General features: G+C 38.0%; 1 protein-coding gene across 1 annotated transcript in view; it reads right to left on the bottom strand.

Annotated features, from left to right (window-relative positions):
* SV2C (synaptic vesicle glycoprotein 2C) overlaps window positions 1-16,639 on the bottom strand; it is a 277,413-nt gene that overhangs the window by 49,457 nt on the left and 211,317 nt on the right. Inside the window, exons 7-9 of the mRNA XM_037801846.1 lie at window positions 7,131-7,241; window positions 6,609-6,697; window positions 3,306-3,470 (exon numbers count right to left, since the gene is read on the bottom strand). Coding sequence (XP_037657774.1) covers window positions 3,306-3,470; window positions 6,609-6,697; window positions 7,131-7,241 — 365 coding nt within the window. The remainder of the gene's footprint in view (window positions 1-3,305; window positions 3,471-6,608; window positions 6,698-7,130; window positions 7,242-16,639) is intronic.

The following is a 16,639-nucleotide window of genomic DNA, read 5'->3' as shown; positions in this document are numbered from 1 at the left end:
ACTCTGCTAATTTTTGAAAACTTTTAAAACAAAGACACCTGCTCAGATATATACTCATGAGTGCTACAAGCAGGGAATTCTAGGTGTTGAAGATGATAATGATAATCATAATGAACATAACATCTTAGAAGAGTCTATGGTTCAGATCTTATAAATGTTGATAAAGACTCCCAGGAAAGCACAGATGAATATTCACCAGTGTTTCTTGGTAATTTAATAAGAGAATATAAATATGCACTTAGCTAGTCACATTTATACAACAAGGAAACTGCTAGTTCAAAAAACTGGGAAGAAGTTTTACCACTTCTATTAGGGGCAGAAAGGGGCTGAATCCCTGGATAAGTGAGTTGACAAAAGTACTTCATTAACCATTGAGTGGTTTCAAAATTGTTCTCACCCTAATATCTGATTGCATTTGTCAGTTCAAAATGCACTGTGGCCTAACAAACCAACCAGCTTTAAAAAATTGTCTTTTTTCAAACTATCCTAACCCAAGGTATTTCCATTTAGAGAATTAGACTCACAGGCCCAGAGTAAAACCATCTAACTGCACTATGGAAGGGTAAATAGTGGCACATTTTTAGAAGATTTCCACATTTCTAAAATGGAACTGAATTTGGAAAGGGAAACCAATTTTATTTTTTTTAAGTGGGTAATACACACACAAAATACACAAGGTACAAATTTCAAAAGGTTCAAAAAGGAAAAAAACAAGTCTTTTTCTACCCATTCCTAAGTCACCCAGATCTCTGCCCGAAGATAACCACTGTTGCCAGTTTCTTGTGTTCTCTCTAGGACCTATATACAGAATGTTAGCAAAGTAGACACACTATTCTACACCTTGCCAATGTCTCCCCAGGGTCTACTTTGGAAGCTGTTCCATATCAATACATAAAGGGTTTCCTCCTTCTCATTTCATGGCTGCCTGATATTGCACTGTATGGATGAACCGTAATTTATTCAACCACAGATGGACAATAGATGCTTCCTATCTTTTACAAACAACCTGATCTTTTAACTACTTCATTTTGTACACATGCATGACCAACAATATATGACTGCCTACTTCTCTTACAAACTCAGTGTTGCCAAACACTTTGAGAATTTGATAAATAAAAAAGCGATTTATAAGTAGGGCTTAAATTTGCATTTTTCTTATTATTAGTGAGGTAAAACATGTTTTTATAGGCTTAAAAGTCATTTGTGTCTCCTTTTCTTTGAACTGTCTGTTCACATCTTGGTCCGCTTCTCTTCTGGGTTGGTTACTGTATTGATTTATAAAATCTCTTTATATGTTAAGGAAATTAACCTTTTGTTTGTGAAATAGGTTGCAAAGATTTTCCTACTTTGTTATTTGATTTTAACTTTTTAATGCCTTTTTTTGGATAGAATTTTGAAAATGTTTTGAAGTTGTTGAATTCTCATCAATCTTCTATACTTTCTACATTTTGTCATACTTAAAAAAAAACACCTTTGCCAATCTGAGATCATAAATAAAATTTCCCATATTTTATTCTGATGATTTCATTGGGTGTTTCTTTTTCATTTAAATCTTTGACCTAGCTGGAATTTATTTTGGTGTAATGGTGTGAGAGAGGACTCCAATTTTATTATTTTCTGGAGATGATAGGGCAATTTATTTTCCCTACTTATCTGAAAAGACTTCTTTATTGTATGTTAAACTCCTGTCTGTTGGGTCTATTTCTTTGATTTGTAGTCTACTGATTGGTCTGTTTATTCATGTGCCAGTATCACACATTGTAATTCTTGTCAATTTGTAATGTTTTAATAAGGGGTAGGGTTTATTTTCCCTCATTGTCTTTGTTTTTCAAACTTTTCTTGACTTTTTGCTGGTTTATTTTTCCAGATAGTTTTGAATCACCTCTTTTCTTGGTATCCTGATAACTTGTTATTATTTTTATTGGTTTAAATGTATAGATTAACTTAGAGTAAAACTAGCCATTTTATAATGCTGCATAGGGAAGCTATTTAAAAAAAACTAGTTTAGCTAGAGGTAATTTCAAATTTCCCTGAAAGACAAAAAAAATTTTGATCTTTGATCACCTTCTAAAATAAATGTATATGTTTTTCAACGATTTTAATACTATTAAAATTATTAATCATTATAATGCTAATGTAAAAAAATTCTTAGTTATGACTGAATATCAGCTGAAAAATTTAACAAATATTATTAAAAATGTGACTGTCAGAGACACAAACATATATTACAAATTTCTAATGGAGTAGTAATATTCTTTTTAAATAAATAAAGTAAATTTTCACCCCAGAATTACAGAGCACTTGACTTCAAGGTTTCTGCAGAATATGAGAGTAGACTAGTGCCAATATTTTACGTGGGAGGATGAAGGTGATCATATTTGGCTTGGATTATGAATAGGCTCCTCATTGAATAGTTCAGACAATTATCTCCTAGTTGATAAGTATACTTTTCATTACAGAAGCCTCATGCATCCCACAGAATTCTTTTTAACCCTTCTGAATTGGTTTTTGTTCTGGGAAATTTTGTTCAATTATTTTCTACTTTGATTTTTATGACTTTTGAAATCGAGACAATTTCCTAAGAATGATGTAAGCCATCATGCACGCACACCAGCAATTATTTGCTAAGTCAACAAATAAATCAATATAAACAACCACCTTGTCCATCACTATCTCTTTCTGAAAGAATGAACCCAAACCACCTCAGTGAGAGAGTTCTCTTTCCTTATCAAAAAGTTGCCAGATTAGATACTGAAAAGCACCTCTTGTTAATGTAGTCCATCTTTTAAAAGCCCTTGACCTTGGGGAATCATTCTTGTTCTTTAATTGAAACTCTTCCTAATACAATTTAACCCCAATTCTAGATTCAGCAAAATGGAGAAGGGAGGTATTCTGAAAAGTGGTTCCTTTTTATAGAATAGAAGGCAGTCATCAAATTATACTTCAGATTTCTCCTCTGAATTACATAATCCTATAGTCCATTTTATTTTTTCATACTCTTCCTTCTGCTCTTCCTTAATTTATTTTTGTTGCTCTCCAAGGTCTCTCTCAATTTTCTTTTCACACAGATCAACTCCACTACTTAATAAATGTGAATAAAATCAGTTTCAGCAGTTTTAAGTGAAGCAACTGATATATGTGCACCTTTTCTTTAAAGCCCATTTGGAAATATTCACATTCAGCCTGAAAATGACCAAATGTATAAACTTAAAAAGCTCTGCCTGTTTCAATGCAGTGTAGGCTAACAAGAAATAATCAGTTTTTGTGAATGGATAGCAAATTGAGATATTTCAAAGTTTCTAGACCTGCAATTGTCGTATTCCATGTGGGTATGAATCTGATTTTCCATTGTAAAGTTAATACTGAAATTTGCGTATTTCTCTCTTGTCACCAGTCTAGTTTGTGACGCATATTCATCCGACTGCAGATGTTTAATGACATCAGGGAACCAAACAGATAATCCATAGTACCTGCAAAGACAAAGAAAAGTGAGTTCATCTAGGCCCTGACACACCAATGGCATTGAGCACCTCCCCAGCCTTTTCAGAGAGGGAGCCATGCTCAGAGAAGCATTTCCAGTTAGGACTGGCTCCCTAAAACATTATAAATCATCCTCAGCAACCTGCCCCAACCCCACCACCAACACACACACACACACACACACACACACACTAGTGCATGCACACACACACACTAGTGCATGCACACACAATGCATAATTGAGTCTGCAAAAATCAAGCTAGAGAGATGGCCTGGGGGTGAGGTGGAGACCCCCAGGTATGTAACTCCCGAACCCTTCATTTGGGAGGGGGTGTGCAGAAACAACCCTGTCTTGTACTCTTACATGGCATTCTGGCCCTATGTCTTTCCTGTCACCCCAGGCTGCACTAAGAAACCCCATCTGCTAGCCTGGTGGTACAAATTCCTGGGATCCAAGAACTGTGAACTGTGAGAGCCCTGGAGAGTTACCTCTGTGTACTAATTGGTTCCTACACAACTAAGGTAAAGTGAGCCTGGAGGTAGAGCCAAAATGGTTCAGGGCTGGGAAGAGGAATGTTCAGGTCATTATCTGAAAATACAGGTGATTACAACTTTCTGCCTCTTGACCTAACAGGTAATAGCTGAGTCCTGCTGCTGTGTTGTCCAGAATGTTAGCCACTAATCACATGGGGCTGTGGAGCAGCTGAAATGTGGCTAAACCAAACTGAGATGTGCTGTCAGCGTAAAATACACACAGGATTTTGAAGACTTAATAAAAAAAAAGAACGTGAAATAGCTCAATAATTTTCATGTTGATTGTATGTTGAAATGATAATATCTTGGAGAGATTGGGTTAACTAAAATACATTATTAAAATTAATTTCACCTGTTAAGAGTTTTTTTAAACTTTTTTTTTTTTTTAGTGCAGCTACCAGAAAATTTTAAATTCCATTTGTGGCTCACAGTTGTATTTTATTGGACAGCGCTGTTTGAGAGTAGTGGCTCCCAAGTGTGGTTCCCGGACCAAGAGCAGCAGCTTCAACCTGGGAATTTGTTAGAAACACAAATTCTCAGCACCCACTCCAGGCCTACTTAATCATAAACCCCGGCAATAGAGCCCAACAATCTGGTTTCAGGAGCTCTCCAGGTGATGCTGATGCACTCTCAGGTTTGAGACCCACTGCTCTAGTTTACCCTGTTTACATTCAGCTACCCACGGAAAGAACTGGTTATGAGCATAGCCTTTGCAGAGATACAGACTAGGTGTGAATCCTAGCTTTGCCACTTACAATCTTGGGCAAGTTATCTAAGCCTCAGTTAGTCCATCTCTAATATGGGAACAATGATAGTATCTATCTCCCCAAATTGTTGCCTGGACTAAATGGAATGCAAAGTACCTAGAACATAGTGAGTGTTCAAAAAAACAGTATGAGTAGTTTTTATCATCGTATTGTCACCAGGATTCCTGAAACACATCTACCTCCAGGTTCCATAGATTCCCTCCCCTTCTCTTCATGGATCATGAATTAATAACTCTGGGGTGTGGGTGGTGGCAACTGAATCAGAAATGACTCTGGTATCCTGCTTCTATAGCAGTGCTCTCTTGTCATAGAAATAGGGCAAAAACACTAAAAATGACAACAGTGTGGGAAGCAGGCTACCCTAAAATGTCTGTTATCAACAAAATGGAGGAGTTTCAGCCAGTTTTTCATTTATTCAGCTAATGTTTACTGAACATCCCTCAATGCCAGGAACTGGTTGAAGTTCTGGGATATGGTAGGAAAGAAATCATAAAGCTTAAAATTTTGTCAATGATAAATAAGTAAACAAAATAAACAACTAGATGATTATTGAGAGGAAGACTATTGCTTGCTTATCTTTCTCTTCTTTGCTAAGACCAGAGCTTAGCACATAGTAGGCACTTAGCAAATGTTCATTTTCAGTCCTCCCTTCCTTCATTACTAATGGACTTTCTAGAATTTGGGTGGGAGTTACTTTATATATTCAAAATCAACCCGCTCAATATAGAAATGAGGAAACTGAAACTAAGAAATGTCCTCAGGTCACACAGCTGACCAGTGCTGAAGAAGAGCTAGATTAGATACAGATCTCTGACCCCAGCTTCCTTTCCTTTCCCTACAGTATCCCTCAGATAGCGTGGGGATCTTTGATCACTGGCCTGGTTTAACTTAGGAATGTTATGAAGTAGAATTTGTAGCATCAAGATTGGGCTCTACCGTTTGCTAAGAACCCACTGGCCTGCAAGTATATGGTATTTATCCAATTGCCTTTCTCTAAAAGGCAAATTAGGCAAAGAAAAATAGAGTCATATACACACTTTCCAACAGTCAATGTCAACTATTAGCAAATAACATTCTGAAATGTTCCTCCTATTGCTTCTTTTCTTAGAACACATATAGGGCAGTTTTCATTCATTCGACAGCTGCTATTTGAGCCCATCTTGTGCACCAGGGACATATAACAATGAACTAAACAGTTTAAAATCCCTATCCTCGTGGAGCTTCCAGAGGGTGAAGACAGACAATATGTTAAAAAAGAAGCCTTTTTGTACCTTAGAAGGTGGAAAGTGCCATGGGGTCTAAGACAACTGAGAAGAAAGTAGGGAGTGCCCAGGGCTTGCAATTTTTAAAAGGTGCTTAGGGACAGTGTCACTGAGAAGGAGAAATCTGAGGAAAGATGTGAAGGAGGGGAGGAAAGGAGCTGTGCAGATGTCTGGGGGAGGAGCTGTCCAGGCAAAGAGAATGTCCTGTGCGAAGCCCTGAGGTGGGAACAGTTCTGGCACTTCTGGCACTTCTGGCACGTTCAAGAAAGGACAAAGCGGCTGGTGTGAATGGATGAGGGAACGAGGTGAGGACAGCATGGGGGACAAACCTCGGAGGGTCTTATCAGACTTTCCGAATACTACTGGTGTTGCCACCTCAGCTTTATGACAACATAGATTAAATAACTGGTTTATGAAAACCCTAACCATCAACAAACTTAACCTAAATATTTCTTTCATAGCAGGTTAACAGCATCAAACAGCATAAGAAAAGAAGCAACGAGACTGGGAAGTACAATGTGGAAATTTAAAGATGTTTCTCACCAAGAATTCAAATATCACTTACCCAAAGGATAGGGTGAACCAAACGATTGTAAGCTTTATTGTATTTTCCCTGACTGGGTAGTTGAAACATTTCATAAAAGTCAACCAAATCTGTGAAATAGTACAGAGTTAGTTTCATTTTGTTTTGTTTTGACTTATGCAATTATTTAGTCTACCCACTCCCCAAACTCTTCCACCAAATTATAAAAAGTTGAGTTTTCTTTGGGCTGAATTCATTTGAACTTAAAATGTAAAAGCTACAGGCCATAGGAAACCAAATACTGGAATTTTCATTTTTCTGACTCCTAAGGCCAACAGACAAGACTTAAACCCACCCCTGTCACTGCCAAGACTCCTGTCTAACATCTCCTCTTCCCAAAGATGGAATGTGTGACTATCCTGCTGATCCTAAGGGGGTCCAGTTACCTGGTCCTGGGCAAATGGGGAGGCACCCCACTCAGTGGATATTACAGTTAACCTCTCTTCTGATTACTCCCAAATGCAGCAAGCTGACAAGCACGACAGGGTGGGACTTGTTACTTACTCCATACAATTCTGTTTGTATTCGAACAAAACACCTCCTGTACCACGTTCCTGTATCACTCTCAATTTCGATCAGCTCATCTATTTGTTTTGGGGTTTTGATTCTGTTTACCTGTAAAGGGCAACAGAGCACAAGGTATTGAGTTCTCTCTGAAGTTGCTGAGTTTAGGTTTACAATTTTTTTTTAAAGGCACAAAAGTGACCTAATAAAAAGTCTGCAGGCATTTGATAATTGATACTTATATGAACCTGTGCCAGTTTGAATGTATTGTGCCCCCCAAATGCCATTATCTTTGTAGTCTTGTGTGGGGCAGAAGTTTTGGTGCTGGTTGGATTTGCTTGGAATGTGCCCCACCCAGCTGTGGGCAATGATTCTGATGAGATGTTCTCATGGAGGCGTGGCCCAGCCCATTCAGGGTGGGCCTTGATCGGTGGAGCTATATAAATGAGCTGACTCAAAGAGGAAAGTGAGTGCAGCTGGGAGTGATGTTTTGAAGAGAAGCAAGCTTGCTAGAAAGGAATGTCCTGGGAGAAAGCCGTTTTGAGGCCGGAGCTTTGGAGCAGATGCCAGCTGCCTTCCTAGCTAACAGAGGTTTTCCGGAGGCCATTGGCCATCCTCCGGTGAGGGTACCCGATTGCTGATGTGTTACCTTGGATGCTTTGTGGCCTTAAGACTGTAGTGAAATAAACCCCCGTTTTATAAAAGCCTATCCATCTCTGGTGTTTTGCATTCTGCAGCATTAGCAGACTAGGACAGAACCCATCAGCATAAATGCATAGATCCAAATGGCACCTAAAAAACTAAATAAAGAGTGAGTGTGAGGAAACATCACAGAGAAATGGGGGAAGATCAAGTAGTAGTGGAATAATAGGAAATCAAAATGCCCTTCTCTGAATAATTACTACAAAGATATACATTAGAAGATAAAACATCTGGATGGAATAGCTTCTGGATTAAGAGTTATTGTGCTTCAGTTTGAGTATTTATGCATGTTTTTCTTTGGAACCTGTTTATTTAATTGAATGAACTTGGTCCCTAAATATAGTTCTCAAAGCTTTTCTCACAAATGTCTACTTTTAGAGGGTCACTGAGAGATCAGACCTCTTTTTTCCTTCTCCCACAGACTAACCCACTATGGCTGGTCAGTATATATTCACTAGTGACCATGATTCAAAGTAAAATGAATCCATTTCAACTGCAAGCATCAGCACTGATTTTTCAGTGATGTAAGGGGGAATAAATGATGGAGGCATGAAAAGCTGCACCTATAAGGTGAGTCAGCCCAATTTGCTAAGGAAAAGAACTAAGAGACGGGAAACAAAGCTTTCAATGCGGAATGTACCTGAAAGAGAAAATGAAAAAGAAAATGGTTCCTTTGTGGACCTGTCCTACCTTTCCCTGTTAATTGACATTTACCTTATTTGGATATCTGAGAGAGGATTCAAAAATGTGTATGTGGGTTACCCCTGCCAGGGATAACTTTTGAACAGATTTTTCTGGAGATCCTGCCAATATCCAAAGTAGAGAGTCTATTGTGGGAATTCAGCTACCAAGGCTGTCTTTGACAGAGGTGATTTGGGGACCCTCAGCATCTTTCAGATTGTACCAGGCAGGCAGTAGCCTCTTCCTGGTGATATAAACAAAAATGCCTGTATTTAACAGATATAATTCCTAAGCTAAATATGGACTTCCAAATACAGGCAGCTCTATTTTGTCTGATATCAGTACAGCTACCCCAGCTCTCTTTTGGTTACTATTTGCAAGGAATATCTTTTTCCATCCTTTCACTTTCAACCTATTTGTGTCTTTGGGTCTGGTCTCAGGTGAGTCTCCTGTAAACAACATATAGTTGGGTTGTGCTTTTTTTTTTTTAATCTATTCTGCCAGTTTGTATCTTTCGATTGGCAAGTTTAATCCACTAACATTCAGTGTTATTACTGATAAGGCAAGACTTACTTCAGCTATTTTGTCCTTTGTTTTTTTTTTTTTTTTTTTTTTAATTCAGTTTTATTGAAATATATTCACAAACCATACAGTCATCCATGGTATACAATCAACTGTTCACAGTATGATCATATAGTTATGCGTTCATCACCACAATCTATTTCTGAACATTTTCCTTACATCAGAAAGAATCAGAATAAGAATAAAAAATAAAAGTGAAAAGAGAATACCCAAACCATCCCCCCATCCCACCCTATTTGTCATTTAGTTTTTACTCCCATTTTTCTACTGATTTTTTTTCAATTTTTTAACTTTGTTTATCAAAAAATTAAAAACAAACAGGCAAACAACAACCAAAAAAACCCCACAATATTTCAAACAAAGCAATGGATTAAGGAAAACAAATAACCTAAAATAACTACTTTGCTTCCAATATGTTCCTACCATACCCCAAGAAAATTAATAAACCATGTCCAAACAGAGGAGTAAGAAAAACAAATAATCTAAAATAACTACATTGCTTCCAACATGTTCCTTCCATACCCCAAGAAAATTAACAACCCCTAAGAAAACAAAGGAATAAGAGAAAAAAAAAAACCTAAAATAACTCTATTGCTTCCAACATGATCTTACTATATCCAAGAAAGTTTACAAACCATAATCATAATCATAATCTGTTCTTATTAGATTATCATTCCCCCTCCACTAATTGGTATCTCTAGGTCCCCTACATTCTACAGTATAAAACATTGTACATTTTTCACAGAATTCACATTAGTGGTAACATACAATATCTCTCTTTTTGTGCCTGGCTTATTTTGCTCAGCATTATGTCTTTTTTTTTTTTTTTTTTTTTTTTTTTTTAAATCTTCATTTTATTGGGATATATTCATATACCACGCAGTCATACAAAACAAATCGTACTTTCGATTGTTCACAGTACCATTACATAGTTGTACATTCATCACCCAAATCAATCCCTGACACCTTCATTAGCACACACACAAGAATAACAAGAATAATAATTAGAGTGAAAAAGAGCAATTGAAGTAAAAAAGAACACTGGGTACCTTTGTCTGTTTGTTTCCTTCCCCTATTTTTCTACTCATCCATCCATAAACTAGACAAAGTGGAGTGTGGTCCTTATGGCTTTCCCAATCCCCTTGTCACCCCTCATAAGCTACATTTTTATACAACTGTCTTCGAGATTCATGGGTTCTGGGTTGTAGTTTGATAGTTTCAGGTATCCACCACCAGCTACCCCAATTCTTTAGAACCTAAAAAGGGTTGTCTAAAGTGTGCGTAAGAGTGCCCACCAGAGTGACCTCTCGGCTCCTTTTGGATTCTCTCTGCCACTGAAGCTTATTTCATTTCCTTTCACATCCCCCTTTTGGTCAAGAAGATGTTCTCCGTCCCACGATGCCGGGTCTACATTCCTCCCCGGGAGTCATATTCCACGTTGCCAGGGAGATTCACTCCCCTGGGTGTCTGATCCCACGTAGGGGGGAGGGCAGTGATTTCACCTTTCAAGTTGGCTTAGCTAGAGAGACAGGGCCACATCTGAGCAACAAAGAGGCATTCGGGAGGAGGCTCTTAGGCACAACCATAGGGAGGCCTAGCCTCTCCTTTGCAGCAACCGTCTTCCCAATGGTAAAACCTGTGGTAGAGGGCTGAACCCATCAAACCACCAGTCCCCTATGTCTGTGGTCATGTTAGCAACCATGGAGGTGGGGTAGGCAAATACCCCTGCATTCTCCACAGGCTCCTCAAGGGGGCACTACATCTTTTTTTTTTTTTTTAACTTTCCCTTCTTTTTTAAATCAACTGTATGGAAAAAAAGTTAAAAAGAAAACAAACATACAATAAAAGAACATTTCAAAGAGACCATAACAAGGGAGTAAGAAAAAGACAACTAACCTAAGATAACTGCTTAACTTCCAACATGTTCCTACTTTACCCCCAAGAAAGTTACCTAATATAGCAACATTTCTGTGAACTTGCTCCTACTATATCCATCAGAAATTAACAGACCATAGTCATTCCTGGGCATCCCCAGAATGTTAAATAGCTTATCTGTTCTTCTTGGATTATTGTTCCCCCTTCCTTAATTGCTCTCTATTGCTAGTTCCCCTACATTCTACATTATAAACCATTTGTTTTACATTTTTCAAAGTTCACATTAGTGGTAGCATATAATATTTCTCTTTTTGTGCCTGGCTTATTTCGCTTAGCATTACGTCTTCAAGGTTCATCCATGTTGTCATATGTTTCACGAGATCGTTCCTTCTTACTGCTGCGTAGTATTCCATCGTGTGTATATACCACATTTTATTTATCCACTCATCTGTTGAAGGACATTTGGGTTGTTTCCATCTTTTGGCAATTGTGAATAATGCTGCTATGAACATTGGTGTGCAGATATCTGTTCGTGTCACTGCTTTCCAATCATCCGGGTATATACCGAGAAGTGCAATCGCTGGATCGAATGGTAACTCTATATCTACTTTTCTAAGGAACTGCCAGACTGACTTCCAGAGTGGCTGAACCATTATACAGTCCCACCAACAGTGAATAAGAGTCCCAATTTCTCCACATCCCCTCCAGCATTTGTAGTTTCCTGTTTGTTTAATGGCAGCCACTGTAACCGGTGTTAGATGGTATCTCATTGTGGTCTTAATTTGCATCTCTCTAATAGCTAGTGAAGCTGAACATTTTTTCATGTGTTTCTTGGCCATTTGTATTTCCTCTTCAGAGAACTGTCTTTTCATATCTTTTGCCCATTTTATAATTGGGCCGACTGTACTATTGTCATTGAGTTGTAGGATTTCTTTATATATGCAAGATATCAGTCTTTTGTCAGATACATGGTTTCCAAAAATTTTTTCCCATTGAGTTGGCTGCCTCTTTACCTTTTTGAGAAATTCCTTTGAGGTGCAGAAACTTCTAAGCTTGAGGAGTTCCCATTTATCTATTTTCTTTTTTGTTGCTTGTGCTTTGGGTGTAAAGTCTAGGAAGTGGCCGCCTAATACAAGGTCTTGAAGATGTTTTCCTACATTATCTTCTAGGAGTTTTATGGTACTTTCTTTTATATCGAGATCTTTGGTCCATTTTGAGTTAATTTTTGTGTAGGGGGTGAGGTAGGGGTCCTCTTTCATTCTTTTGGATATGGATATCCAACTCTCCCAGCCCCATTTGTTGAAAAGACCATTATGACTCAGTTCAGTGACTTTGGGGGCCTTATCAAAGATCAGTCGGCCATAGATCTGAGGGTCTATCTCCGAATTCTCAATTCGATTCCATTGATCTATATGTCTATCTTTGTGCCAGTACCATGCTGTTTTGGCAACTGTGGCTTTATAATAAGCTTCAAAGTCAGGGAGTGTAAGTCCTCCCACTTCGTTTTTCTTTTTTAGAGTGTCTTTAGCAATTCGAGGCATCTTCCCTTTCCAAATAAATTTAATAACTAGCTTTTCCAAGTCTGCAAAGTAGGTTGTTGGAATTTTGATTGGGATTGCATTGAATCTGTAGATGAGTTTGGGTAGAATTGACATCTTAATGACATTTAGTCTTCCTATCCATGAACATGGAATATTTTTCCATCTTTTAAGGTCCCCTTCTATTTCTTTTAGTAGAGTTATGTAGTTTTCTTTGTATAGGTCTTTTACATCTTTGGTTAAGTTTATTCCTAGGTACTTGATTTTTTTAGTTGCTATTGAAAATGGTATCTTTTTCCTGAGTGTCTCTTCAGTTTGTTCATTTCTAGCATATAGAAACATTACGGACTTATGTGCATTAACCTTGTATCCCGCTACTTTGCTAAATTTGTTTATTAGCTCTAGTAGCTGTATTGTCAATTTCTCAGGGTTTTCTAGATATAAGATCATATCATCTGCAAACAATGACAGTTTTACTTCTTCTTTTCCAATTTGGATGCCTTTTATTTCTTTGTCTTGCCGGATTGCCCTGGCTAGCACTTCCAGCACAATGTTGAATAACAGTGGTGACAGCGGGCATCCTTGTCTTGTTCCTGATCTTAGAGGGAAGGCTTTCAGTCTCTCACCATTGAGTACTATGCTGGTTGTGGGGTTTTCATATATGCTCTTTATCATGTTGAGGAAGTTTCCCTCAATTCCTACCTTTTGAAGTGTTTTTATCAAAAACGGATGTTGGATTTTGTCAAATGCTTTTTCAGCATCTATTGAGATGATCAATTGATTTTTCCCTTTTGACTTGTTAATGTGTTGTAATACATTGATTGATTTTCTTATGTTGAACCATCCTTGCATGCCTGGAATAAACCCCACTTGGTCATGGTGTATGATTTTTTTAATGTGTCTTTGGATTCGATTTGCAAGTATTTTGTTGAGGATTTTTGCATCTATATTCATTAGGGAGATTGGCCGGTAGTTTTCCTTTTTTGTAACATCTTTGCCTGGTTTTGGTATTAGATTGATGTTAGCTTCATAAAATGAGTTAGGTAGTGTTCCATTTTCTTCAATGTTTTGAAAGAGTTTGAGTAAGATTGGTGTCAGTTCTTTCTGGAAAGTTTGGTAGAATTCCCCTGTGAAGCCATCTGGCCCTGGGCATTTATTTGTGGGAAGATTTTTGATGACTGATTGGATCTCTTTGCTTGTGATGGGTTGGTTGAGGTCTTCTATTTCTTCTCTGGTCAGTCTAGGTTGTTCATATGTTTCCAGGAAATTGTCCATTTCCTCTACATTATCCAGTTTGTTGCCATACAGTTGTTCATAGTATCCTCTTATAATTTTTTTAATTTCTTCAGGATCTGCAGTTATGTCACCTTTTTCATTCATTATTTTGTTTATATGGGTCTTCTCTCTTTTTGATTTTGTCAGTCTAGCTAGGGGCTTGTCAATCTTGTTGATCTTCTCAAAGAACCAACTTTGGTGATATTTATCCTCTCTATTGTTTTTTTGTTCTCTATGTCATTTATTTCTGCTTTAATCCTTGTTATTTCTTTTCTTGTACTTGGTTTAGGATTGGTTTGCTGTTCCTTTTCTAGCTTCTTCAGTTGATCCATTAGTTCTTTGATTTTGGCTCTTTCTTCCTTTTTAATATATGCGTTTAGTGCTATAAATTTCCCCCTGAGCACTGCTTTTGCTGCATCCCATAGGTTTTGGTATGTTGTTCTCATTTTCATTTGTCTCTATATATTTAGCAATTTCTCTTGCTATTTCTTCTTTAACCCACTGATTGTTTAGGAGTGTGTTGTTTAACCTCCAGGTATTTGTGAATTTTCTAAGTCTCTGATGGTTATTGACTTCTAATTGTATTCCATTGTGGTCAGAGAATGTGCTTTGAATAATTTCAATCTTTTTAAATTTATTGAGGTTTGTTTTATGTCCCAGCATATGATCTATTCTGGAGAAAGTTCCATGAGCACTAGAAAAGTATGTGTATCCTGGTGATTTGGGATGTAATGTCCTGTATATGTCTGTTAAATCTAATTCATTTATCAGATTGTTTAGGTTTTCAATTTCCTTATTGGTCTTCTGTCTGGTTGATCTGTCTATAGGAGAGAGTGATGTGTTGAAGTCTCCCACAATTATTGTGGAAACATCAATTGCTTCCTTTAGTTTTGCCAGTGTTTCTCTCATGTATTTTGTGGCACCTTGATTGGGTGCATAGACATTTACGATTGTTATTTCTTCTTGCTGAATTGCCCCTTTTATTAGCACGTAGTGGCCTTCTTTGTCTCTCAAAACATCCCTGCATTTGAAGTCTATTTTATCTGAGATTAATATTGCTACACCTGCTTTCTTTTGGCTGTAGCTTGCATGAAATATTTTTTTCCATCCTTTCACTTTCAGTTTCTTTGTGTCCCTGTGTCTAAGATGAGTCTCTTGTATGCAACATATTGAGGGTTCATTTTTTTTGATCCATTCTGCAAATCTATATCTTTTAATTGGGGAGTTTAATCCATTTACATTCAACGTTATAACCGTGAAGGCATTTCTTGAATCAGCCATCTTATCCTTTGGTTTATGTTTGTCATAATTTTTCCCCTCTGTCTATTAATATCCTTTATTGTACCCATACTGAATCTCTTTAGTACTGAACCTTTCTCCAAGTCTCTCTGTCCTTTCTTTGTTTCTCTGTCTGTAGGGCTCCCTTGAGTATCTCCAGTAGGGCAGGTCTCTTGTTAGCAAATTCTCTCAGCATTTGTTTGTCTGTGAAAAATTTAAGCTCTCCCTCAAATTTGAAGGAGAGCTTTGCTGGATAAAGTATTCTTGGCTGGAAATTTTTCTCACTCAGAATTTTAAATATATCGTGCCACTGCCTTCTTGCCTCCATGGTGGCTGCTGAGTAGTCACTACTTAGTCTTATGCTGTTTCCTTTGTATGTGGTGAATTGCTTTTCTCTTGCTGCTTTCAGAACTTGCTCCTTCTCTTCTGTGTTTGATAGTGTGATCAGTATATGTCTCGGAGTGGGTTTATTTGGATTTATTCTATTTGGAGTTCGCTGAGCATTTATGATTTGTGTATTTATGTTGTTTAGAAGATTTGGGAAGTTTTCCCCAACAATTTCTTTGAATACTCTTCCTAGACCTTTACCCTTTTCTTCCCCTTCTGGGACACCAATGAGTCTTATATTTGGACGTTTCATATTATCTATCATATCCCTGAGGTCCATTTCAATTTTTTCAATTTTTTTCCCCATTCTTTCTTTTATGCTTTCATTTTCCATTCTGTCATCTTCGAGGTCACTGATTCGTTGTTCAACTTCCTCTAGTCTTGTACTATGAGTATCCAGAATCTTTTTAATTTGGTCAACAGTTTCTTTAATTTCCATAAGATCATCCATTTTTTTATTTAGTCTTGCAATGTCTTCTTTATGCTCTTCTAGGGTCTTCTTGATTTCCTTTATCTCCCGTAGTATGGTCTCATTGTTCATCTTTAGTTCTTTGAGTAGCTGCTCTAGGTGCTGTGTCTCTTCTGGTATTTTGGTTTGGGTGCTTGGGCTTGGGTTATCCATATCGTCTGGTTTTTTCATATGCTTTATAATTTTCTGTTGTTTTTGGCCTCGTGGCATTTGCTGAACTTGATAGGGTTCTTTTAGGATTTGTAGACCAATTGAAGTCCTTATCTCTAATTTATCAGATCTACAGCTTCGTGGAGTACACTTTCTCTAACTAACCAGCAGGTGGCGTCCACGAGCCACTTGTTCTCCACAAGCCAGTTCTCCCCTGCTTAGCCTTTTTGGTGAGTGGGGGAGTGAGTCTTGTGGGGTCCCATTGGTGTACCAAGCTTGCGTGTGTAGTTGGTGTTGCCTGCCCTGTATATGGGGCGTGTTTCTGGGCAGTCAGGGAGGGGGGGGGTGGCTCTAACAATCAAATCTCCCTGGTGATCCTAGAGTTTTAAAGCTGCTGCAATAGTCTAATCCTTCAGTTCAGTCCTGCCACAGTTTGTCTCTGCCACTGACCCACAAGTCCTTGGTATTGGCGTATGGCTCCTGAGACTTGCAAGTGGGCCCCTCTTCCAGGCCGTGCACCCCGGGTCCTCTGTTGAGGGATGACTGTGCTATGTCACAGGTGAGTGCCGTCC

This window comes from Choloepus didactylus, chromosome 13 (genome assembly GCF_015220235.1).
Source record: "Choloepus didactylus isolate mChoDid1 chromosome 13, mChoDid1.pri, whole genome shotgun sequence".
Taxonomy (NCBI): Eukaryota; Metazoa; Chordata; class Mammalia; order Pilosa; family Megalonychidae; genus Choloepus; species Choloepus didactylus.
This window is presented reverse-complemented; position numbering and strand designations above follow the sequence as displayed.